Here is a 26766-nt window from a genome sequence, read left to right as displayed (position 1 = left end):
ACTGAAACAGGACAGTGGCCCTCATGACAGAGATAAGACCCTTGCCTCCTACATAGGGCTATGCTGTGGCCTCGTTTGAGTCAGAAAAGGTTATAAGCATTATTTTGGAAAGCTTACAGGGTTCTGCAAATGTGAGTGTTATTGTTAGTAACAAAAATAATTACCGTATTTGTGGACAAGGGACAAAATTGAGATTCTAGCTAATATCAATTATAAGGTAAGCATATATGAAAATCAGTTGAAATGATAGGGGTGACTGTCATAATGTGAGGTGTCACAGCCCCCGAGGGCTCCTTTGGGAGCAGGAAGGTCGTTCTGCTAGTGTTTAGGGAAGGTGGCCCAAGTGGAAAAGACACTGGTGTTGGAGGTGGCTGGGTTGGATGTTGGCATTGAGTGTTGATGGTTAAGTGTCTTTGAGGCAGATCTCATCATTCAGTATTTAGTTCACATGGTCCCCTATTTTTGTCAAGAGGCCTTTCCTTCCACTTGTTTTGCTCATGTCCCGAATCTTTAAACTCCCTATTCCACTTTTTCCAGAGGAAATAATTCTTATCTCTTGTCATGATGTGGAAGGGAATTGGGAGGAAGGGATCTATATTCTCAAACAGGTTTTCAACCAGTCTTGTTCGCAGATTCTGTTGGCTTTCTGAGATATTTGGTACTTTCAGTTCTGAGAGTTCCTGCGGCTCAAATCAGCTTTCTTCTCATTTCATCTGCCTATGTAGCTCTTCGCTTTCAGATTTTCTTGCTTTGGTAAGTTGATAAAGCTCATCTTAGGCTTTCTGTCTTCTAAAAAATTGTTGACATCTGTGTCTATTGTCATTTTCACTTCTAATCTTTTTATCTTTGTCTTTTTAAACTGTTAGGATTTTACTCCTTACTCTCTTGAGAAATTCTTGTGGGTTTGTGGGAGCAAAGACAAACATATGTTTAATTCAGCAAGTTTAAATGTAATTAGATAATAAAATAGTGATTGCATGTGTTTAAAGACTTAAAAAAAATTTTTTTTTTTGAGAGAGAGCATGAGTCGGGGAGGGGCAGAGTGAGAGGGGGGCAGAAGATCTGAAGCGGGCTCTGCACTGACAGCAGCAAGCCTGATGCGGGGCTCAAACTCATGAACCATGAGATCATGACCTGAGTCGAAGTCGGACGCTTAACTGACCGAGCTACCCAGGCGCCCCCCTTAAAGGCTTTTTAATACATTTTACTCAGTATCTTCTATGAGAGTATTAAAGTTAACATTTCCAATATTGGTACTATTATAGATGTCTAGCTATAAACTACTTGAGAAAATTGAAGTTTCTTCATTTCTTTATGGGTAGACTTGGTTTAGAATATTATTCCCTGACAGTGCAGGGTAGTACAGGAGGTAGTTGGTTCCCATTTATTAAGAGCCATGAAAATATGAGATATAGACTATAATTCTACAGTTTTCTTTCAAAGATTAAGAGGAACTTGAGTGCATACTGTTGGTTGAGTTGCTTGAGGTCTTACATTTTGATGCAGGCAGGCCGGGCCTAAGGACCCAATCTTGTAGGACCAGCCCAGAGGGTCTTTAGTTTCATGCAGGATGGAAATCAAATGTGAGCCAGCAGGAGGTAAAAGCAAAGTTTATTGAAGATATAGAGAGAAGAAATATGGACAGAGCATGTGGGAGACTCAGGAAAGAAGCATGAGTCTTGTCTTTGTTTGGGGGGTTTTATTGAGGATGGTGGTCAGGTGCACATATCCTCTCAGGCATCCAGGAACCGCTTAGAACCAAGACAAGAGCCCAGGCATTATTCCTTGGAGCCAGGGGGCCTTGGTGTGGAGATGTCTAGCTCTGGTGGTCTGGAATACACCTATGATAGCTGTCTCTGGCCATTCTCACCTGGTCCTTTGTTATATGTTATCTCTTCTAGAGAAGTGATTGACTCCTTGCCCCTTCCAAGGAGGACATACGGTATTGGCATTACAAGACATGTGCAGAGTAGGGTGGGGCTGTAGATCCTAGTAAGAATAGAAGCTGGAACAGAAGCAAAGGAAAAAAACCCAACTTTTTCTCTGATGGGGTCCCGTCCATTTCCCTAGCTCAGTTTCTCACTGGTAGAGGTGAGATTGGGATCTAGGTCTGTTGTTTCCAGTTCTTTGCCTCTCCCTTTAAAAACTTGCATTGAGACACCATAGAAGGAAAATGGTCTAGCCTGGATTCTTCCAAGAAGCCCTGGGCACTTTTCACTGACACTAAAATGTAAGCCCAATGAGACGAGGGACTAGGCTGCTTTGTTCACTGCAGTATCCCCAGCGTCCACGTGTCTACGCTTGGCACATGAGAGGTGCTCAATAAATATATATTGATTTATAAAATGAAGTGACTGCTTATGAGGCCCTGTTTACACAGAGAGACATTGAACTCCAATTTAAAACATGAACTTTGTCAAAATAATTTCACAAAAGCAATAGTGTCTGCAAATGTGGCGAAGAGGATGTGTCATAAATAGATCAGATACCTATTACTTCACTTAGCCTTAGGTTCCCATGGTAACTCTGCGTTCCTTTTATAAAAGAAAAATCTGAATATAAATATTACTGCACATTGCAGTGCACATGTACTTGATAATGTGGGCTAAGGAAGTTTTTATTATAAGATGCATGTGTGTCTGCAGTAAGTATTCTCACACTTTTGACCTTCGCATGTAAGTAGGATGAGTTTGCTCACTCACTGGAGTGCAGTCGAAGTATTTGTGTGAGGCCCTATAGGCTCCTATTCTTTTTCCTTCTTGCTGCTTCGCTGTCTCAAATATGGGTGCAAGCTGTTTGCTGAGCACTTAGATTCGAGAGCTTTCCTCCCAAAGGAGCTGCAGTCTCATCAAATACAGGGTGTGCTGTTCTCAATGCTTTACATAAAAACGTTCAAGGAGAAGGAACCATATATGAAGAAAATGGATTATATTTGCTTCTTTTTGTCCCATTCCTGTGTGCGTGTTCTCATAGGTATTAGCACTTCTTCTGTGAGGCCTGAGTCCTCTAACTGCCTGTATTCTTTTGAATACAGTGTGTGCTCATCTGCGTCTCTATAATTAACCATGGTCACCTCTTAGTTGACTCTAGGGGCTACTCGGAACTGAATTTCTCATTGATGGGTCACTGCCGTGAACAAACTTCAGAGTTCCCCTGAGGTCTTCCACAGAAGACCAGGCAGTTTCGTTTGTTCTTTTATTAGTTCACTCAGTGGCTCATCTGTCTCTCCACCCTCAGGCTACTGTATTTCACTGCATATCTTCAGGCATATTACCTTCAGGCTTTGAGTCACTGTTTGTCACACCCTATCAAACTAACCATGAAGGAACTGGTAGGGCTAGAATGCGTACAAACCCTGCTATCTTTCAGGGCTTTCTTCTCAAAAGCTGCTCAGGTGGTCCAGCTCACAGAAATTTGTTCTGATTCTGAAATCATTACATAATGAGGTCACCTCATGCATATTCTCCCTTATTTTTCCAGAAAACATGGCTCCTAAAAAGCAAGCCATTTGGGTGCTAAGAAATAGTTGTGGTGTCTAAATGGGGTGTCTCTCCTGATCAGATGAGGGCCCCCAAACGTGGGGCGACTGACTGGGTGGAAGTCGGTGGTGCGGGCAGTGACAAAGGCGACAGAAGTTTATAGAATACACCTCAAGAGAGCAGGAGGCAGGACAGCAGAGGAGAGGCTGTCTGCAGCAAGGCCGTGGATAGGGGCTGTTTTAAAAGGGGGAAGATGAGGAGGTATGGTGACATATGGAATCTTCCCCCCTTTAAAAAAAATTTTTTTTTTAATTTTTTTTATTTATTTATTTTTTTTTTAAGTTTTTTTTTTTTCAACGTTTATTTATTTTTGGGACAGAGAGAGACAGAGCATGAACGGGGGAGGGGCAGAGAGAGAGGGAGACACAGAATCGGAAACAGGCTCCAGGCTCTGAGCCATCAGCCCAGAGCCTGACGCGGGGCTTGAACTCACAGACCGTGAGATCGTGACCTGGCTGAAGTCGGACGCTTAACCGACTGCACCACCCAGGCGCCCCAAAAAAAAAAATTTTTTTTTTGAACGTTTATTTATTTTTGAGAGACAGAGAGAGACAGAGTATAAGCAGGGGAGGGACAGACTGAGAGAGAGAGAGACACACACAGAATTTGAAGCAGGCTCCAGGCTCTGAGCTGTCAGCACAGAGCCTGATGTGGGGCTTGAACCCACAAACTGTGACATCATGACCTGAGGTGAAGTTGGATGCTTAACCGACTGAGCCACCCAGGAACCCCAGAATCTTCCCCTGTATTTGTAGCTGTGCCTGGTTGTAAGTAGCCCATTGGTTAGTTATGGCCTATGGATTTTTTGAGGTGGGTCCCCTGATGGGCCTGTCTGTATTCAGCCAGGTGTTGACTATCGGCCCTTTCTATGTTCCATCGATCAAGCCTGTTTGCCTGAAACAGCCTCTACAGTAGATATCTGCTAGAGGGTTTAGACTGCGATGAATTTATTGAGAAGTGGAACAACATTGTACCTTATGGGAGAGTTAAGGGATGTTTGTTGGTAATTTTCACCAGAAGGAGTTTTGATTTGAACACTGACCTGTGATACTTGTATTCTACTCTGGAGCCCCTAATCTTTATGCTTTCTTATAAAATCATATGGTACATGTGTGTCCTGTCTGCTCCCAACAAAATAATAAGCCTGAGTACAAGGACTATGTGTTGTAATTATGTTAGATCTTCCCCATAGCACTTAGGCCATAGTGCTTATTTAATAAACCAAGTGCCACATAGTAAAGAATGGTATATATTAATGTTAACATATAAAAATGATACATATTATTATAAGCATAAATCATTATATATGTTAATGTTTCATATAAAATGTGTGTATTGTCAAGATATGTATATATGCGTATTATTTTTATATGTGAGATTTATTTGAACCATTGGCTAGCCTATGTGTAGTAAAATTCTAATAGTTGTCATCATGCTTAGAGGCAATACCCCAAGCTTTTTGTGGATGCCATGAGGCTTTTGAAATATAAACAACTTTTGTGTTTGGGGGTGTCAGGGGAAACCAGAACTGGTTGGTGGTTCAAAGAGTAAAAACAGATTTTATTCTGGAACGGTTGTAATAGCAGAAAAGAGACGTTGTAGAGAAATGGGCTGGGTTTTGAATATAGCACGGACAAGTGGGGGTTCATAGGCAGGGAGCAGGGTGGGAAACCATCAAGTATAAGTGGGGGGAGATTCTGGGTAAACTGACTTCTAAAACTGGGTGTGCAAGGATGAACACAGATGCCCAAAGGCCAAGGCTTCCCTGGGAAGAGAGTTCAGAGGAGCTCGCCTTAAGATTAGTCAAGGAGAGTGTTTGTCAGGGGCACTTGGGGACTCCAGTGTTTATTCCATCGTATTCTGATATTTTGTGTTTTAGTTGTAAGAGAACACAATTTGAGTTTTTGCTTTTTGAGAGTTTGTGCCTAGGTTTTTATTTGTGAGCATGTGTTTCTGGGGGGAGTACCATGATTTCTACTGAGGGATTATCTTTCCTTAAATGTTTGGTGATGAGTAGTAATTCCATGCTCTATTTCTTTTTGGGTTGTTCTCTGGTTCCCACATATTTACACTGCAAAGTTTTCGAAGGATACCATCATTTTGTTATTTGGGGCAGTGTCTCCGTGCCCCAGCATTCTGGGATTTGCAGACATGTCTAAGTAGCTGCCATCTTTTGTGTATGGTAGGTCCAAATGCTTTGTCCAGTCTGTGATTTGGAGAGTGTGGCTTGCGAGCTGATGTTGCATTGTTTTTAGAGCACACTCTGATTCATGTCATTATGTTTGGCAATAAACTGTCTGGAGCCCTGAAATTATCAGGACTTTTGCCCCTGCAACTTGTCAGGAAAACTTGTGAAACATGCTGAAATAGGCAGAAAAGATGACTGGGTGTCCTGTGTGGTGCCCCTTGCTTGAATGATCAGTTGCTCTAGGGGCCTATACCTTTGTCTTTGAACTATTATACAACACTGTTGAGTTGTAGGAAACCAATAGTAATACAGATGACTCTTGTCCATGGAGGTGAGAGTGTGTCTTATTCTTTGGAATGCAATTAATTCATCATCATCCTCTGGATATTTACTCTTTCTGCATCTCTTTGTTCATTTCGCTTTCCTGATTGCCAGCTAATGGTTGTTCTTTGAATTCTCCTTGGAACTTGTTACAACATGTTACGGATTGACTTGCTAATTAATGATATATAAAATCTTTGACATGTATTCTACATTGGTATAAGAAAAAATTTACCTTTTTAATAGCTCTGTAACACCTGGGAAATTCCCATTTCCAAGGGATCACTGAAGTGCTCAGTGGTGTAGATGGGTCTGTGACTAGAGTTTTGGGGTATTATGTATAAATCTGAAAACTTACTTGCTATTAACTCTCTTTATTTGGTACCTTGAATACTAATAAGAATATTTGAGGAGTATATATTGTATCTTTAGTGATTTTACTACTTCACGCTATTGCTTACATCTTTGGTATGGATTTAAGGGTTGCCTTCAGAAACACATTTTATTTTATTTTATTTTATTTTATTTTATTTTATTTTATTTTATTTTATTTTATTTTATTATTTTTTAAAGTAAGGTGAAAAGGCTCTGCCTGGGTCCCTCTTCTACAATTAAAGCAAATGAGCTTCCGTGCACTGGTTTTGCAAGAGCTGTCTCAACACTTCGGGGAACTTTGTTCCATCGCTGTGTTCCATAGAAACACTTTTTAAAGAAAATTCTCTGTTATCAGCCCAGATGAAATAGCCTATTAAATAATTTAAAACCCATCTGGCTTGGGCTACAACCTAAATTCCTGACCCTGAGTGCTGCCCTCTTCATGAAATAGGTCTGCATTTCATTATTTTTAAATTATGAATAAACACATTAAAGCTTCCTGCTGCGATCCTAAGCATTTTGTAACATAGAGTAGCTGTGGCCCTTGAGAGGTCAGTAACTGGGAGGAGGCAGATAGGATAAAGAATTTTAGGAAAATTAATTGACATATGACATCTGCCATTACAGCCAGAGAATATGGTATGCCTTTGACCTGTTCTTACTGATGTTTTCATCTCCTAATTGGCAACTTGAATGACAGTGGTAAAAGAGAGTTTTCTGAGCTTCCTAGCTTATTCTGAGGCCTTCTTTTGGAATTCATGTCAGACTTGTCAGCATCATTATTTTGGAACGATGATAACAAATTACCTGAATTTTACATATGAGGGCCAGGATCTTCTCAGTGGGATGTGAAAATAGGGAAGACTTCCTAATACAAATAAGTGGGAACAAGAGACACAAGGAAGCCATTATGTAAGTGCATGGCTGGTCAAGGCCATTCTACAATAGTGGGTTGTGATAGGCTGAATAATGCTCCCCTGCCCAAGTCCTAATCCCTGGAACCTGTGAATGTTACCTTTCCATGATAAATAACAACAAAAAAAGGCTTTGAAGATGTGACTAGGAATTTTGAGATAGTAGATTATCTCAGTGGGCCCTCAATGTAGTCCCAGTGGGAGGAGAAAGAAGGCAATGTGTCCACGGAGGCAGAGACTGGAGTGATGTGGCCACAAGCCAACAAATGCTGGTAGCCACCAGAAGCTGGAGAAGGCAAGGAATGGATTCTTCCCTGAAATCTCCAGAAGGAGCGTGGCCTGGCTGATGCCTCAGTGATGCTTGGACTACTGGCCTCCAGAATTGTAAGAAGATATTTCTTTTGTTGTACGCCGCTAAATTTGTGGCAATTTGTTACACCAACCATTGGAAAACCAATTCAGAGATTACTACCCAGAGGTGGGGAGCTGCTGTAACCATACCTAAAAATGTGGAAGTGGTTTTAGAATTGGGTAAAGAACAGAAACTGAAAGAAGTTTAAGGCACATTGTAGGAAAAGCCTGGGTTGTCTGGAACAGACTGTTGGCAGAAATGTGAGTACCAAAGACTCTGCCATTGAGGGCTCAGTGAGAACTTGGTGAGGAGCACAGTAGAGAAAAGGTGAACTGCCCTAAGCAGAATGTTGGTAGAGATAGTGAAGGTGCTACTGGTTAGGGCCGAGAAGGAAATGAGGAATATGCGATCAGAAATTGGAGGAAAGATGGTCCTTGTTATATAGTAGTGGAAAATGCAGAAGAATTTTGTTTTACGTTTGGGTGGAAGGCAACACTTATAAGTGATGAACTTGGATATTTCCAGAGGAGATTCCTGAGCAAAGTATTGAAGGTACGGCCTGGTTCCTTCTTGCTGCTTGTTGTAAAATGTGAGAGGAAATAGACAAATTGAAGGAAGAATCCTTAAATAAAAAGGAAACCAGACTCGATGATTGGGGAAATTCTCATTTTGTCCGGGTTGCAGACAATGCTAAAATCAGGAGACCCGCCATTATGAAAGTACACTGAGGAGAGAAGCCCAAGAATGTGTCTGGAAAACCTTTTGCTAGTGCTGAGGAAATTGAGTTTCAGACTCATGGGTCTTTTTAACCCTCTCAGCAGAAGCCAGGAATAGGGCTGGGACTGTCCAGGAAAGATCTATGGAAGATCCTCCGTCTAATGGAATGAATCTTGTGACATGCACAGGAGACTCACAAGGTTTTTGATAACGTGAGCAGAAACACTGCCAGCTTGAACTGAAAGGAACGGAGGGGGGTGAAATGGAGGAAGGCCATTGGAATCCCAAAATTTTACAGGCAAGAAACAGCTTAATAAACCAGCTCAGCTGCAAATATGTTCTCCTTTTCAAAAAACAAAGCAAAAAAAACCAAAAAAACAAAAACAAAAAAAAACACAAAAAAACAACCTAAGAATGACTCTGAGAGTGGAGCTCTGGGCCCAGATGTTGGAGCCCTAAACTGCAGAGGATTGTTTCTAATGGAATACTAATGGAATCTGTCCTGCCAGATTTTGAAATTATTTGGGACTGTTGGCTTATTCCTTCCCTTTCTCCCTTCCAGTTCATCTGTTTTAGAATGGGAATGTCTATAACTGTTGTTAAGTTCCAAACCCATTGTATTTTGGAAGCAGGTAACACAGGTGCCAGATGGAGAGGAATGTTGCCTCAATGTGTATCATAATGAGTCTTCCCATACCTGATTTGGAGGTTTACTTCTGGGACGTTGGAGCTGATGAGATATAGATGATGTTTTGGATTTTGAGTTGGTGCTATAATGGGTTGAGTCTTTAGTGAATGTTGGGATATGGTGAATATATTTTGCATGTGAGAGGGACATGTGCCTTTGGAGCCAGGGAATGGATTGTAATAGGTTGAATAATGCCTTCCCTGCCCAGAAAACATAGGCATGTCCTCATCCCTAGAACCCATGAATTATCTTTTATGGAAACAAGGACTTCGAAGATGTGAATAAGTTAAGATGGGGGGATTATTCTTTATTATCTAACTGGATCCTAAATGTAATCACAAGTGTACTTATGAGAATGAAGCAGAGGGAGATAAGACAGAAGAGGAGAAGGTAGTGTGATTGCAGAGGTGGAGACTATAAGCCAACAAATGCCAGCAGCCACCAGAAACTGGAAGAGGCAAGGAGTGGATTCTTCCCTAGAGTCTCTGGAGGGAGGCCGACACCTTGATTTTGGCCCAGTGATACTCATGTTGGGCTTGTTGCCATCAGAACTGTGAAACGTAGGGGGGAATCCAATGGTTTCTGCTTCTCTGCGTGCTCTTGTCTCCTGTTTGAATATACAACATCCCCAGGCTCACTGTTAGACTTGTCAAACCATCAGGCTTTGATACTAGAAACTTTTCCCATTCCTTCGATTTTAAAACAGTAACCTTCTATTTTAAGCATAATGGTGTTATATAAACTGAAAACTCTGGTAAATAAACACAAGGCTTGACTTCTGCTCTTAGCTATGTGACATAGTAGCTGGGTGTCTCTGGCTAAATCATTCACCCAGTCTGAGTTTCAGCTGAACCATGGCAATATTGTTAACTGTCCTTCCTGAACCATGTCACTGTTATGAGTACCGATGCATGTGTAGATGCATGTGAACAATGTCAGATAAATAATGTATGGTTCTATCATGTTCAGCTATTAATGGTACTACTTCTAGTTATAGGGAAGCTGTGAGGAGCATTTTTGCACATAAATCTCTGACCACATTAACTGTTTTTCCCCCTTAGATTGGGTGCTACCAGAGGGATTTGAGGTTCAAATTTTTGACCACTTTAAAGCTACTGATCCACTTTTTTCCAGAAAGGTTGCATCACTTTACTCTGTGATGGGAGGCACACAAGTGTCCCTTTTACTGCACTGAAGTCTAAGAAAACTTTTTTTTTTAATGTTTATTTATTTTGAGAGAGAGAGTGCACACCTGTGAAGCGGGGGGAAGGGCAGAGAGAGAGGAAGACAGAGAATCCCAAGCAGGCTCCACACTGTCCGCACAGAGCCTGATGTGGGGCTCGATCCCACATCAAGACATCGAGTCAGATGCCTGACTGAGTGAGTCACCCAGGCCTTAGAAAACTTTTAAACATGATTTTAAAAATGTGCCAACTTGATGAAAACTGTTTGTATTTCTTTGTCGAGGTTTAACTTTTTTAGTTTGTATCGCTCTTTAATGAGTTGTGTATGTTCTTTGACCATATTTCCAAATAATTATTTGTCCTTTCCTGGATTAGTTTTTAGAAACCCAGGATTGTTAATTAACCTTTGTTGTGTGTTGTTTCTTCACCCATTTGTTTTGTTGTTTATTTTTTACTTTATGATGACTTCTGTGTCTGACCATGCTATGTAGTTACATTTAGTGAACTTTTACTGCTTTCCTTCCCCCCTCCCTCCTTCCTTCCCTCTTCCCAACTTTTTCTCTGGAACATTTTTCCCATTTGGCTGCTTTTAATGATTTTTTTTTTTTTAGGTATGTAGATTTACCCTTAACTGACAGCCATATTTGAAACCAGGATCTTGTCAACTTAATCTCAAATTATCTGTTGTCTTGAGTGGTCAGATATTTGAGTAGAAAAATAATATTCACAGAGGATCGCCTGAAGGTATACTAAATTTTGTTTCTGAGGCAGAGTGTCAATGCAGCATAAAAACCTTTGCTTCCAGCCTGATAATTCCACCTTCTCTACCTTCTGATCCCTTATCATTTTATCTTATGTATATGCAGAAACTGAAGCAGAGGAAACAGACTCAGACAGTTTGTGCTTTACCACATCTCCACTACCTCCTTTCTCTATCATCCTCTCCACCCTCACGATCCTTAGTAAGGATAATATCTCTACCATCCATCAAGCGCTAACTCAGTGTAGCCTGATACAGCTAACATTTTCCATGCATTATCTTAAATAATTTCCACAACAGCCATACAAGGTAGGAAATATTCTTATTCTAAGTTTACTCATGAAAAATGTATGCTTTGAGAAGTCAAGTGGCTTGCCCAGTATTACACAGATTGTACCTGGTGTAGTGAGATGGGAGTTCAAATCCACACCTTTTTGATTTCAGGAGCCATTTCTTAAGTGATATTCTTTCTCTGTGTACACACGTGTGCATGCGTAAGCACACGCACACACATACACCTTTCCACCTCACACACCTGATTTCCTGATGGTGATAGGACTTGAGTTTTCTGTTCTCTCTGGTCACTGATATAGTAAGGGAGGCAAAATAGAGTGAATGAATCCAAATAGCCACATCCAAGATATTCACTGAATAAAGAGGATATTGAACTGAAAATATTTGGGGGAGGATTTAGAATTTCTTTCATTCTTTTTTTTTTTTTTTTTAAATTTTTTTTTTCAACGTTTATTTATTTTTGGGACAGAGACAGAGCATGAACGGGGGAGGGGCAGAGAGAGAGGGAGTCACAGAATCGGAAACAGGCTCCAGGCTCTGAGCCATCAGCCCAGAGCCCGACGCGGGGCTCGAACTCACGGACCGCGAGATCGTGACCTGGCTGAAGTCGGACGCTTAACCGACTGCGCCACCCAGGCGCCCCAAGAATTTCTTTCATTCTTAAAATGCTCCAATGACATTGTGTCCTTGTTCTCCCTCAGTTCAAGCACCTCACAGTTGTAATGTGCTCTGACCAGGGGAGGGGTCATTGTGAAAACATCAAAGCACCCAAAAGCTAGAGCTAAGTGGATTTGGTCCTAATTTGGCATTTGTAATAAATGTCTATTTTATATTCTGTGATCGACGGCAGCCTGCTGTGGTGGGTGTGTATGGAGCCTGGGAAAGGTGCTTAAAAAACTGCCTTTTACTAACATTTAGATGATTAATTATTATACCTGCTGTTAAATTTTAAGCTGGAATTAGGTCAATGGGAATGGTTTCTTCTTTCTTTGAACAACTGGGGACAGGGGTGGTATTCAGTTTCCTAGTGTTATTTAGCCCTTAGAATCATATCTATCAATTATTTGGAGCTTAAAAATATCTGCAAAAGAAAGAGGGTAGTGTGCTGTAGTGTGCTTTTCTAGGAGGTGAGACTCAAGGTCAACGGTCATAGCTTGAGAGCATTGGCTGTTCCTCCTCATATCCTCAGTGCCTACTCAGTGCCCGGCCTGATAGAGTTTTGATAAACAAACAAACAAAAAACAAAGCCCTGCTTGGTGTGAAGGCAATAGGGTAAGACCGAGAGTCAAGCAGAGAGTACTGTTTGGAATCAGGCTTGTGCGCAGGTTGGGGGGTGATTGAGAAAGCACGGTCGTCCCATTAAAACTGGCTCTAACAAAGGCTTGTTTTTGTGATTGTTTGCAGAAAGATTACCACTTTGAATATACAGAATGTGATAGCAGCGGCTCCCGGTGGAGAGTCGCCATTCCGAATTCTGCAGTGGACTGCTCTGGCCTGCCTGACCCAGTGAGAGGCAAAGAATGCAGTAGGTTTTGAGTTTTTGACTGTTCGTTTTCCTGATTAAACTGTATCCGTTTGGCCCACGAAGTTAATTATAATGAATGTAAGAGACTTTTAGAAAAATGAGCATATAGCATTGACATCTAGCAGTGCAAAAGCTTCTTCTTTTTTTTTTTTTTTTCAACGTTTATTTATTTTTGGGACAGAGAGAGACAGAGCATGAACGGGGGAGGGGCAGAGAGAGAGGGAGACACAGAATCGGAAACAGGCTCCAGGCTCTGAGCCATCAGCCCAGAGCCTGACGCGGGGCTCGAACTCACTGACCGCGAGATCGTGACCTGGCTGAAGTCGGACGCTTAACGCCCCAAAAGCTTCTTCTTAATACTCGGTGCCCTTATGCCTGAAGTCTGTAATTAGACCCAGGCAGTGTTGAAGGTGCTTGCCTGCCTGCCTGCCTGCCTGCCTGCCTGCCTGCCTGCCTTCCTTCCTTCCTTCTTTCTTTCCTTCCTTCCTTCCTTTCTGTTTATTTATTTATTTTGAGAGAGATTAGGCATGCGCACAAGCCAGGGAAGGGGAGAGAGAGAGAGAGAGAGAGAGAGAGAGAGAGAGAGAGAGAGAGAAAGAGAAAGAAAGAGAGAGAGAATCCCAAGCAGGCTCCACGCTGTCAGTGCAGAGCCCTATGCCCGGCTCGTGGTTCCTGAGATCATGACCTGAATCGAAATCAAGAGCTGGACACTTAACTGATGGAGCCACCCAGGCACCCTTCATTTATTTTTAAGAAAATCTGTTTAAAATCTGGTTTACCATCTTAGTTGCAACTCTGGAAGGCGGAGTGGCAGAATTTCTCTTTAATAGATTTTTTCCTTTACGTTTTTAAAAAAGTTTTCAAAAACTTGGGTAAAAAATACATAAACTCGGGGCACCTGGGTGGCTCAGTCAGTTAAGCATCCGATTTCAGCCAGGTCATGATCTCGCGGTCTGTGAGTTCGAGCCCCGCGTCAGGCTCTGGGCTGATGGCTCAGAGCCTGGAGCCTGTTTCCGATTCTGTGTCTCCCTCTCTCTCTGCCCCTCCCCTGTTCATGCTCTGTCTCTCTCTGTCCAAAAATAAATAAATAAACGTTGAAAAAAAAATAAAAAAAAAGACATAAACTCTACCATCTGAACCAATTTTTAAGTGTACAGTTCAGCAGCATTAAGTACATTCTCATTGCTTTGCTATCATCACCAACATCCATGCGTACAACTCCTCCATTTAGCGCTGGGTTTGTTTTTTTTCTAAGCCAAAGAAATAATGTAATTTGCCTTTTTAGTGTAACCTACAGACAGATGGTAGAATTGATGAATGTCACATTCAGTAGCTTGTCTTTTAGCAATTAAACAGGTTGGAAGTGCAGCATTATGAGTTAATAGAGAAATAGGTTATTAAATTTGTTTTCATTTATAAACTCTGCTTTTTTTAATCCTTTCATTTGTTGAGTGATGAGTTCCTGCAGTGAAGTAGTCTCGGGATAGATTGGAGTTCAAAGCCAGAAGTAAGACACAGACAGGTTTTTTTGGGTTTCATGCTGTCTCCAAAATGGTATTCCTAAAAGCTAAGTTTTTCTGTTTCCAAATACAAGAACAAATAGATAAGCAAATTATTAAAGGATCATTAATTCTTTCCCATTCATAGAACCTGTCTCTCTTACTGGCTAGAGAAGGTATTAGCATGGGTGGTGGGTTTACTGATGAAAGGGAGACAGGAAGACAGCAGTAGTCTTATGGGGCAAATTAGTGGAAGATCCTCAGTGAATAAAGAGAGAACCTGGGATCCTTCTAGCCAGTGAAGACTTTAGTCTAGCAAGACTCTTTAAAAAAATTTTTTTTTAATGTTTATTTCTTTTTCAGAGACAGACATTGAGAGCCAGGGAGGGGCAGAGAGAGAAGGAAACACAGAATCCAAAACAGGCTCCAGGCTCTGAGCTGTCAGCACAGAGCCTGATGCAGGGCTTGAACTCATGAACCATGAGATCATGACCTGAGCCAAAGTCGGACGCTTAACCAACTGAGCCACTCAGGTGCCCCTCAGTCTGGCATGATTCTTCAGAGGATAGCAAGGTTACTATAGAATAAGCTGATATAAGGCTGGAATGTTGTCAGCCACCTATGCAGAAAGAGCATAGCTCTCACTAAGGGGGAATTTGAGTGCAAAAGGGAAACAGTCTGAAAAATACCTGTGGAATTAGCCTGTTGTAAGATGCTTCAGTTACTTTCCTAGAAAATCTGTATATTTTTTAAATCTATATTTGCCTTTTACTTGTGAGCTAATTCCTTGGTTCCCTTGTAAGCAACCCTGTTGGGGTAGACTACCTAACCATTATGAACGCTACTCCTTATCTGGGTGCTGTGGTGGTGCTGGCTGGCACTGGCTTTTGGAAACTGATTATTAGTTTGAAACAGGCCTGGGTGGAGTATTTCACACCATGGAAACTGGCAAATTGTACAAACCAGGTGCGTCCTTTCCCCTGAGAGCTGGTTGTTAAACATTCACCAGCATATCGCTGATTAAAGGTATTGGCCAAAGGTTCAAAAATCTATCATAGATTTGATGCTTAAATAGGAAATATTTCTATTTGAAGAAGGCCAGGGACATTTTTTTTTTTTTGCACATTATTTACCAGTCTTCCAAAGATAATGTTATGAATCTCACACTCCAGCTAGAACTTTTCTAAAAAAAAATTGACTAGTAATCAAGTCACTATTAATTTTTATTTTAAAAATGATACTACCTACTTTAAAAATGGTACTGACTTTAAAATGACAATACTGACATGATGGCTGGGGACATTTTTAATCTTGGCATTTTCTCTGAAGTCTGAATTTTCATTTATTTCCGCATAATGTGATTATGTCTGCTCTAGAAACTGTTTTAAAAAGCACGAAAAACATATCTAAGTAACTTAGAAGCTTAGTTAATTCCTAGCACTAACCATGGTGCTTACCACATTCCTAGACATTAAAGTACTCCTGCAGGCAGTTATAGTAATAACTGAGTATTTGCTCAGTGGCCTAGATTTTCTATGGCTAATAATAACTATCATTTCTCATGCACCGATTGTATGCTAAACATTGTGCTGAGGGCTTTATATCATTCTCCCATCGTATCTTTATGACAACCCTCTCAGATAGATACCAGTGTTTCCATTTTATTGATGAGAAAAGTCAGAATTAAAGAATTACACAGGTCATATGACCAGGATGTGGCAGATCTAGGATTCAAGTACAGACATGTCTGATTCCAGAGCCTGCCTCTGATTTAGGCTGCCACGTCAGGATGGGGGACTTTACTGGGTCCCACATGGGAGACGTAAAGTTTATTGGTGGATATCTTCAAGGGAGGATTTTAGAAACTCTTGTGGTTCAAGGATAAAGGAGGCTAAAAGTGTTACGGTTCCGGATTGGCATGCTTCTTGCAAGCCGTGGGATGATACCACAACCTTGGCTGGCGAGTGATGCCCATAGGTGCTAGACTCAGTAGTTAGGTCATAATGATGTGGCCCAGTAGTTAGGCCACAAGGAAAAAGAAAAGAGAAATATGATATGTGGCAACTTCAAATAAGTGAAGAGTATTAGGGCAATTATTGAGTTGGACTTAATTTCTCCATATCGTAATGTCTAAATGAAATCACACCCAGAGTTTGGGCTCAGTTGAAATTGCTGTAGATGCTTCAGAATGTAATTGGGTAGGTTTTTTTTCTTTTTTCTTTCTTTCTTTTTTTTTTTAATCAGGAGAAGCAGTACAGGCCTTTCCTTAGGAAGAGGCTGATAGGAATGTTCAGGTAACCATTGTAAATTTTTCCAGAAGATTGATGGGCAAGCTATATTGTATAATCTTTATTAAAAAAAATCATATAAAAAACCTGGCTGCGAGGCTCTTGTAAGTGAAATTGGTGAAGTCTGTGTTGTGCTAGAACTCTGGGTGGTATGCGAGCGGGAAGCTTGTAGGGCTCAGGAAACGGCATAGAGAGGCCTCTGGTTGTTAACTGACAGTGGCCTCCACTGTCCTCCTGTCCCGTCTGCTGGGGCAAGCTCCTCAGTCTCTCAGGTAATACTGCTCCAGGCAGGCCCCTGAGATGCCCTCATTTCCCTCCTTCTGTCTGGTAATTCCAGGCTTAGCTCCAGAGAACTATGCTGCTTCTCCAAAGCCCTGGTGCCAGGAGACTTGTGTTTGTGAGTGTCACTGGCCATTTGAGGTCTTGGTGTCACTCAGGCCCAGCTCGCAGACAACATGCCGTTGCTGGACTACGACACTCCTTGTCTTCTCCCAGAGCAAGGGACAGAGCCCCTATCTCTACTCCACCTCTTCTCCATTGTGGGTCAATTCCCTAAAATCTTGCCTTGGCCCTCTGGGGTCTCCTTGACCTTGTTAGATCATCACAAACAATAGTCTTTTTGGAATGCTTGCCTGGGTGGGGGTATACCTTCCTTCTCTCTCATCCCTCATCTGTTCCTCCCTTCCTCTCCTTCCCTCCATCCCCCCCATCTTTCCCTCTCCCTTTCTCTCTATCTCTGTCTCACTGGGGAAAAGCCCAAACCTTAAAAATAAAAGCCTGGCTACTGGGAATGGGCAGAGGATTCCTTTACTTATTTCCTTGCGTATTTTCAGACAAGTCTAAGGCACTGAGGTGGGCATAAACATTACAAGATACCTCTCCCTCCTGGGAGTGTCTTCTGTTGCTTTCCCCTTCAAATATTAGTCATGACTTTGAGCACAATCATAGCACACTGTTTTCTAATTGAGGATGACCATTTAAGATAGCTGTAATTCCATTTAATATGTTGGCCTCAATTCGGTCAGAGTCTTGTGGGCGTTTTGTAATCTTGTGCTTTAGTATCTGTATAAAGTTCTAATATTTGGTTATCTTGGATCAAAAAGTGTTAATGTTCTGATTAGAAAAAAAATTGAATATAATTTTTTCCCTTTTTTCTTCATTTCTCTCAGATCTCTATTGTTACCTATTTATAGCCAGAGTCACTCATGACGGTTTCAGTGAACAGCTTTCAATTTCAGTTTAGAAGTAAAGGAAGAGGAGGGATTCTCCTGAAGAGAGAGTTGGTTTTAGCTTTCTGAGGGGGGGAGATTGAGAAATCCATTCCTTGGCATCACAGCTCTTGCAAATGTAGACTTTTTCCCAGAATTCAACTCATAGTCTGTTTCTGTTCTGTGATGAGTTGTTACTGGGACAATAGCAAGTGCACGTGGGCAAACAGTACCTGGGCACTAAGTGGCAGTCACATATTTTGCTGTAAGTCTGTTCCATGGAATACTAATCCCAAGAAATACTTCATGTAAACAAAGTGTTTGCAGAGTTTTCTGTGGTGAAATACTAGTATGTTTAGAAAATGGTGAATCCCCTTCATGGAGGGCTACAGTGAACAGTTTCATATTAAAGTCTCTGAGAAACCTAATACATATTTATAGAACATTTCCTGTGTGCTAAGTGCATCCTGTTTTGTTCAGAGTTTGCCAAATTTATTTGATTACAGGACTCTTTTATCTAATGTGTAGTTGGACTCCACAGGCTAATTTCTGCAGATATAATTTTTGGAAAACACAGGTGTAAGCATACGTGCCTGGCTAATTTAGTAAACTTTTATATAGTTCTACTTACACTAGATTTAACTAATTTCTTTCTTTTTTAAGACTTTTTAAAAAAATTTTTATTTACTTATTTTGAGAGAGAGAGAGAGAGAGCACATGCACATGTGAGCACACGAGCTGGGGAGGGGCAGAGAGAGAGGGAGAGAGAGATTCCCAATCAGGCTCCCCACTGATAGCATGGAGCCTGATGCAGGCTCGAACTCATGAACCCATGAGATCATGACCTGAACTCAAACCAAGAGTCTGATGGTTAACCAACTGAGCCACCCAGGCACTAGGTTTAACTAATTTCATGTGATTTCTTTGCTCTGCAGGTACATTTGCAGCCTTAACTACATTGGTGTTTGTTTGAAGACCTCTCATGGTTGATGGTCAGGTGTGATATACTCATATGGTTAAATCCCAGATCTGCAACCAACTTGTATATCTTGGGCAAAATATTCAGTTCACAGCTACTTATGGAACTTTAATTTATTCACTGGAACAAGCATTTATCATTTCCTATGTTCTTGACAATAAGGATCCAAAAATAGTTTTATAAAGATGACTGTTTTCTATGACCTTTCACTGTAATAAGAGCAGATGGGTAAACATGTTATAGTATTGGGGCAAAGTGAATGATAGATATAAACACCTGAGGTGATCTTACCAAGGAAGATGGATGATTTCTGTTCACAGGAAGAGGGCTCACAGTGAAGCAGATAGAAGTTTGAAGTTCAGAATCATCTGTTACCAGCTTAATAACCTTGGAAAATTATCTAAGCTTTGGCAGCTCCGTGCAAAAAATTGTGTCCATACCGAGGATTGAGTTGATAAATGCCATATTTAATGGGCCATATATGTTAATTCTCTGAGCATCTCTGAAGCAAACCCTGAAGGAAGTTGTTGAATTCACTGATACAAAGTGGCCTTTGAGACATAGGAAACATGGACACAGGTGCAGACTGGAGGCAGCACTGGGTTTCCCTGGGTGCATTCTGAGAGCTGTATGAATGGTTGTCAGAGAATATAAGAGGGTACAGAGATTTTGGCAAATCTCACAGGCTCCTGTGTGTCATACCAAGGACTTTGACCTGGAGACAGCTATTCATGGATGTCTGAGGAAGTTAAATGAATTGATACATCTAATCTACAGTGCTAGGTAACATAGTAATATAACTTAATGGTAACAATAATAATAATATTAAAATAATGTAGAATTATAACAGCTAACAGTTATTTGCTACATGCCAGGCACAATTATAAATGTTTTATATGTATTCATTCAAATTTATTTAGGCATCGCCACACCTTTTGAAGTAGGTACTTGTATTACATCACACTGGTAGGTCAAGGGCAAAAAGGTTTTTTTTTTATTACATCACACTGGTAGGTCAAGGGAAAAAAGCTGCTGGGTTCATGTTAACTCCTATGGTGTCCTGACTCTTTGGAATATTCTACAGTATATACTGAACAAGTGTTAGTCCCTCTTCTTGAGACATCCATACTCCCCTAACTTTTATCTCTTGAGTAAAATATAATGCAAGTTAATATCCAGATAACTAAAGGATTTAAAAAAATAGCATGTAAAGGCTCAGATATATTGATTGATGGGTCATTTTAATGCATTAATGATCTTGCTGTAGATTTAATTCTTTTTTTTAAAGTTTATTTATTTTTGAGAAAGAGAGAGCAGGGGAGGGGCAGGGAGAGAAAGAGAATCTCAAGCAGGCTTTGCACTGTTAGTGCAGAACCTGATGTGGGGTTTGAACTCATGAACCATGAGATCATGACCTGAGCCAAAACCAAGAGTCGGACACTCAGCTGACTGAGCCATCCAGGGGCCACTACCTTCTTAATTGTATCTCTTTCTCTGAAAGGTAAGAGAATAACATTCAGAATTTACAGCACATTTGTAGTTGTATCCTCATATACAACGAAAAGTTGGTTAGTTAGTATTTTTTTTCCCTGTGCCTAGAATATTGTTGATGCTTAATACATATACTTTCATTATTCAATGTGTATTAGAAAAAAATTGGTACTTTATTCAACTGTAGAATTTATTATTTTTTAAAAGTAGGCTCCATGTTCAACGTGGGGCTTGAGCTCACGACCTGGGATCAAGAGTCAGACACTCCACTGACTGCGGCAACCAGGTGCTCCTCAGCAATACAAATTATTATTTTAGAATAGGGTCCTTCTTCATTCATGCCAAGAAGAGAGGTGCTGTAGCCCTCTCATGGCTCTTAAGAAAGCTCTAGAATCTTGGAATGTTTGTGGATTAAATGTGGTGTTCTAAATTAGAGACCGACTTGGCTGTTTCATTCTGTAGGCAAAATACAGAGATCCAATCAGATGTGTGAAAATTTGTTTTATATGGAAAAGGAGAGGCATACTTTGTCCTCAATAGGCTTTGTCTGGAATGTTGACGCATCAAGTTCCAGTTGGGAAGGGTGTGGAAGTTGCATAGGCTCAGCAACACATGAGGCAGGTGAAAGGCCTGAGCAAATGGGATTATGAAAAGGACAGCTCAGAAATCAACCTTTAGGTCACTTGTGGTGTTTGGTGGGAACTAGGCTGAGGGTGGTTCTCTGAAAAACATGTTTTATAAGGAGGTGAGGGAATCAGCCCTCAAAACTGCAGAATCATATTAGGAAGTAGAGGGTGACTGACACCTTCTTAGGAAGAGGAAAAGTTCAGGATGATAAGAATCAAAGTGTTGGGACATAATTGGAAGTTGAGAAAACTGATTTCACAAATGCATCGTTTCTGGCCCCTTTGGTGACCTCATCAAGTACTCTCAATGTTTTCCTTCCCCTGACCTTCGCTGTTGTATTTTTTTCTATAAAACTTATGTCATCTTGTGCCTGATGGACTGGAACTGGTATTCTCCCCTATTAAACACTGAAGTCAGAAAGCCACAATAAAAACCATTTGTTATTTTTTTTTTTAAAGATGAAAACTACCTTAGTTAGCTTTTTCTCATAAAAGGTTGGAAACCAATTTAATGGGGATTGTTAATCTGCCAGGATAACAAATCAATTTTCCTGCCAGGAGCTGTTTTGTTTTTTGGGGGAGGCTGGGGATCATTTTCTGGCTCATCAGTCCCCTTCAAGAAGTGCAGTGATAGTCATATGGTCCTACGGACAGAGCTGTGTGAGGACCCATCCACTGGAAAGGATGTTAGAGGCGGGAATTGGTTTTCAGAGATGCAGGGGCAATGCTTTCACGAAATCCTCTTTTTCAGAGAAGAGCGAATTAGAGAATATTAGCCAGGACTGGTTTGTATTCATGCACTTGTTGGAATGTCTCCTATCTCACTTTAATTTTTGTAAAATGAGATGTAGTTTTTTTCTTTTCTGAGAATTTCACAAGTAAAAATATAAAAAGGTAGTCTTCACGTGTTGCCTACATCACTAGCCCTGAGGGAGGAAAAAGAAGATCTGAGATTTGCTGGACTCAGTATTGTGTTCAATTTCTCCTAGATGCCATTTTCTACTTTTTTTGTTTTGTTTTGTTTTCTGACTGTGCTGTCAGCACAGAGCCCCCTGTGAGGCTCGAACTCACGAGTTGTGAGATCATGACCTGAGCCGAAGTCGGACACCCAGGCACCCCTTATCAATCTTATTTAAATTAAACTAAACAACTGAAGAAAAAAGAGGCACATTTGCTTGTCTTATTTCTGGAATTGATTTATTCATTTTCCCATAAATATATGTAATTACTTTTTATTTAGCTATTAACTTAGGTTTATAGATAAGATAGAATTTACAGTGAATTTAGCTTAGTGAATATAAATTTTGAATCTATTTTGAGGTAGATAAGTCTAGACTAGATTAGCATAGAAACTCCATCAGAATAAGGATTGTTTCCAAAATATATGTGGTGTGTGGTCTTTGCCAACCAAGTGCTGTGTACTCAGGAAGTATTTGTTGAATGACTTCATGTAATATAGTGTGATTCTCAGGTACTTATCTGTAATGACATTACATAGGCTTACTAACTTGTCAGCATCTCATTAAAAATTAAAAATTTCTTTTATTACTAGTTTTTATTGCTGTTTACTGTTTAGAAAACAAATTTCAGTAATAAATTATCTTGAATTAAGTAGAAAAATGAATGAATTATGAATAAATGTAATTGATAGTTACCATCTTTCAAAGCATGAGGTCTCTGGAGGAAGAAATAGCAAAATTAAAAGGTCCCTGTGGTGAAAGGATTAAATAGATAGTCTTTATTGTTAGGCATAAGTCATAGATGATAATCAGCATATAAATGATTAATTCAGTAGCTGTTATTTAGTACATTGTACTGGGTAGTTGCATGATCATAGAGATGCTTTGAATTTTCATGTCACTTTTCACTTTCAGAGTGATTTCCAGTGTCTCAGGGGACCACAGCAGTCCTATGAGGGAGAAAGTGAAGTGATCTCTCACTGGAATATGAATGAATCAAGGTATAGAGGGTTAAATAAATTGCCCCAGCCTTTTTTGCTAGTTGGTGATGGATGACTATAAATGGTTTTTTTCCCTGTTTCTTCACACATGCATATTTCAACCTTTACAGATTCACAGTAGCAGAAATAGAGGTCAGAAAAGAGGCATAAAGCTGAGAAAAAGAACACTGAGTTTAACACATGACCTCTTGGTTTAGATTGTAAGAGAATGGATATTTTTTTAAAGTAGGCTTCCTGTCCGGCACGGAGCCCAGTGTAGGACTTGAACTCAAGACCCTGAGATCAAAACCTGAGATAAGATCAAGAGTTGGATGCGTAACTGACTTAGCCACCCAGGTGCCCCAAAAGAATGGATTTTTGGCATCACTCTTTCTCTGGGTGCTTAGGTAAAATACTGTGAGATACCAGACTGTTGAGTAGCATGGAACCTTATGCAAATAAAGTTTTTCTGTTCTTAGGCCAGAACTTTGGTGTCTGCTTAACTTTAATTCAGTTCAGATACTCTAGGATTTTGAGGTTGTTCAAAAGTCATATTTATTTAGAAATGACTGTTCAAATGAAACATAGTCAACTGACATTTAGGAGAGTTACAACAGCTACTTACAATAACTATCATCCTGTTTTTGTTGAAAGTGTCCTGTTATACTCTAAAGGTATTTGAATGAAAATAGTTTAGTGCCTAAGATAATAAAAACTTTTACAATCCACCTAAAAAACCAGAGTCCGAGAAAGCAGTGTTGAAGTGGAAAGTGGGTTTGGCTAAGATGGATGATACCAGAAATGGGAAAACTGGTCATTGTTGGTGACAGCCTAAAGGTCAGCAGTGCTGTGTTGGCATAATCTCATAGAGCACATTGTATTTAACAGGAACATGTGATTCTTCTCTTCCTTTGACATGTGACTCAAGAGCTGGATTCCAGGATGGACAAAAGATTGAGAAACAACAAATGATGAAAATAAAAAAATGGTTTAGACTCTTTATTTCCCCTGGATCATTAGAAGCCCTGTAACCATTTGACTAGCTTTGATTACATAATTATTCTGAGGAAATAAAAAATTATCAATCCAGTGGCAGAACTCTTGTTGTCTCAGACCCCTGAATTGTATTATTAATAATTATTGCTAACATATATTGAGTGACTTATGGCAGGCACACTGCTAAAGGCTTTTATTGAATCCCACAGCAGTTCTTTGAGTTAGATATTATTATTATCTTCCTTTTTACAGATGAGGACAATGAGACTTAGAGAAGTCAGTAACTTGCTAAAATATTTCATGAATGTGTATTTTAGGAATGATATATTAAAAATTCCACAAGATTTCTCAGGATGGGGAATGGTTATTGCTCCATAATGCACAATAATCAATATTGTTTAACAACTCAAGACAGGAAATGAAGAAGGATGTAAAGTATAATTATGGATTCATTTGGAGTTGCTTGACCTTTTTTGCATCAATTATTATTATTATAAGTTGAGTTTTCCTGAGGTAGCTGCTTTGGAATCAGACCTAAATTTGGGTATCAGTTTTGCCACTTGTTAATGGGTACCTTCCTAATTGGGTTATTTGAATATATTGTGCCTCATTTTTTTCATGTGGTAAATGGGCATAATATCTTCCTTCTTCACAGGTCTGTTATAAACATTGCTCCCAATTATTTGTGAATTCCATATTTGAAAATTCACATGCTTCATAAAATTTGTTGGTGACCCCCCCCCCCCATCAATACAAATAATACTTTCACAGTCATTTGCAGACATGTACAGAGCTTTAAAAATTTGAGTCACCCTATCACACGGTCTCAGCTGAGGTCAAGCAAGGTGACATTCTGCCTTTTTTCTTACAGTGTCAACAAATGTCCTCTTCACAGTCTATTCAGTGCACTTTTTTTCTTTGCGTTTTTATACTTTTATCGGTTATTTTACTGTCTAAAATGGCTCCCAAATGTTCTGAAGTGCTGGCTAGTGTTCCGAAGTGCAAGAAGGCTGTGATGTGCCTTGTGGAGAAAATACGTGGGTTAAATAAGCTTAGTTCGAAGATGAATTATAGTGCTGTTGGCCATAAGTTCAATGTTAATGAATGAACAATGTACATTAAATAAGATATTTTTCAACTGAAACACACATAAAACAAGGTTACATATTGATCTGTTGCTGAAGATATTGTGGCCAGAGTCTCATAGGAGCCTAACCCTGTATTTGCCAAGGATAAAAAGAATTGACTGTGTAATAAATACTCAGAACTTTGTCAACTTTATCTTTCAGCCTTCCTTCTGGTCTTACAGAAGGAGCCACCTCTGAAAGAGTTGGGGGTATTCTTAATGGTTTTAACAGGGCAGTGAACACTCTGAAATAGCACAACGCAATCTTCTTCTTAGCTTCTAGAGTCCCTTATAGTAACTTATAAAATATTACTTCTCATTAATTAAAAGTTCAGTTTGGGACACTAGACTAAACTATCTTGAAAGATTATTTTATGAGAAAGTATTTTCAGCTTACCAGGTGCTGTAGTCCCTGCTGCAACTGCTCAACTCTGCCATTGTGGTGCAAAAGCAGCCATAGACAACAGTAAATGAATGGTTTTGACTCTGTGTGTGTGTGTGTGTGTGTGTGTGTGTGTGTGTGTGTGTGTGTGTTTTCCTTTAAAAGTTTTATTTATTTGAGAGAGAGAGAGAGCAAGTGGGGGAGGGGCAAAGAGACAGGGGGACAGAGGATCCGAAGTGGGCTCTGCACGGGCAGTGGAACCGATGCAGGTCTCATACTCCTAAACCATGAGATCATGACCTGAGCTGAAGTTGCACGTTCAACTTGGTTTCTTACAGTAGTTATCAGTTTACTAGAAGGCCTGTAAACCATAGAAGGTGAAATACAGTTTTTTCCGTTACTGTGTTTCTCTGCTGGTAGCGCTGGGAGTGGTAATAATAGCAGAGGGAGCATTTATTAAATGCCAGGCACTATGCTTAGCACCTTATACTATATTTTATTTAATTACTATAGCCGTGTGAAGCAATACTATGTTTATTATCTCATTTTTCAGAGAGGGAACTGAGGACCCACAGAAGTGAAGTAACTCACTTAAGGTCATAGGAAGTTGTATAACCTGGTTCTAGGATGGTTTTGACTTTGTAGCCAGCATGCAACATCTTTTGCCTAACCTTTTCTTATTTTCTGATGTTCTACTAATTTTGGGATGTTGAGAGTTGGAATTTCGCTGTATAGACAAATTAAGCTTTTCTGAAGAAAAACAATCTATTTTTGTGAGTGAATAAGTAGATGAATGTGGGTTTTAGCTCTAATTCTTTATTTTTTAAAAATTAACTTGTTTGTGTATCTTGATAAGTATCCAAATATGTTATAAAAGGAAAATCTATCCAAATGTGAGGCTTTGTTCCTTCAGTCTGCTGGGAGATATGTTTATATTGATCAATTAATTTGGAGGTTTTATTTTATTTGGAGGTCTTGTTTCTTTAATATCCTCATTAAATGGTTAGAAAGTCCTTTGCTTTTAAGTCACTAATATCATTTTGAACACGGAACCACACATTTGGGGGACATAGATTTGCATTTGTTGAATGAATAATAACTCAGCAGCACAACTACATTCCTTGGTATAACTCTGCCAACTCTTTTTCCCATTGCCCATGCCTGCTGTGTCTGCTTAGTTCTCAGTTCTGAGTTAGTTCTCAGAATTAGCACAGAGCTTGTCATCAGCAATAAGATGGAGGTTATAAAAATGACTGTCACAGTTGTGAATATTGAAAAAGTGGAGATATTGGTGTAGCTATTGCATGAGAAACGCTATCCTCCTATTACCCCTTTATGTTGAGTTCTCACTCACTGGGTCAACCTTTTATTTGGA

The 26766-nt window shown here is 40.1% G+C and overlaps 1 protein-coding gene across 1 annotated transcript in view; it reads left to right on the top strand.

Moving 5' to 3' along the window:
* Nucleotides 1-26766, top strand: part of ELAPOR2 (endosome-lysosome associated apoptosis and autophagy regulator family member 2) — a 185840-nt gene that overhangs the window by 82547 nt on the left and 76527 nt on the right. The window contains exon 2 of the mRNA XM_047848990.1: nucleotides 12737-12857. Within this exon, the coding sequence (XP_047704946.1) occupies nucleotides 12737-12857 (121 nt within the window). The remainder of the gene's footprint in view (nucleotides 1-12736; nucleotides 12858-26766) is intronic.

This window comes from Prionailurus viverrinus, chromosome A2 (assembly GCF_022837055.1).
Source record: "Prionailurus viverrinus isolate Anna chromosome A2, UM_Priviv_1.0, whole genome shotgun sequence".
NCBI classification, from domain to species: Eukaryota; Metazoa; Chordata; class Mammalia; order Carnivora; family Felidae; genus Prionailurus; species Prionailurus viverrinus.
Note: the sequence above shows the minus strand (reverse complement) of the source record. Positions and strands in the feature narration are given on the sequence as shown.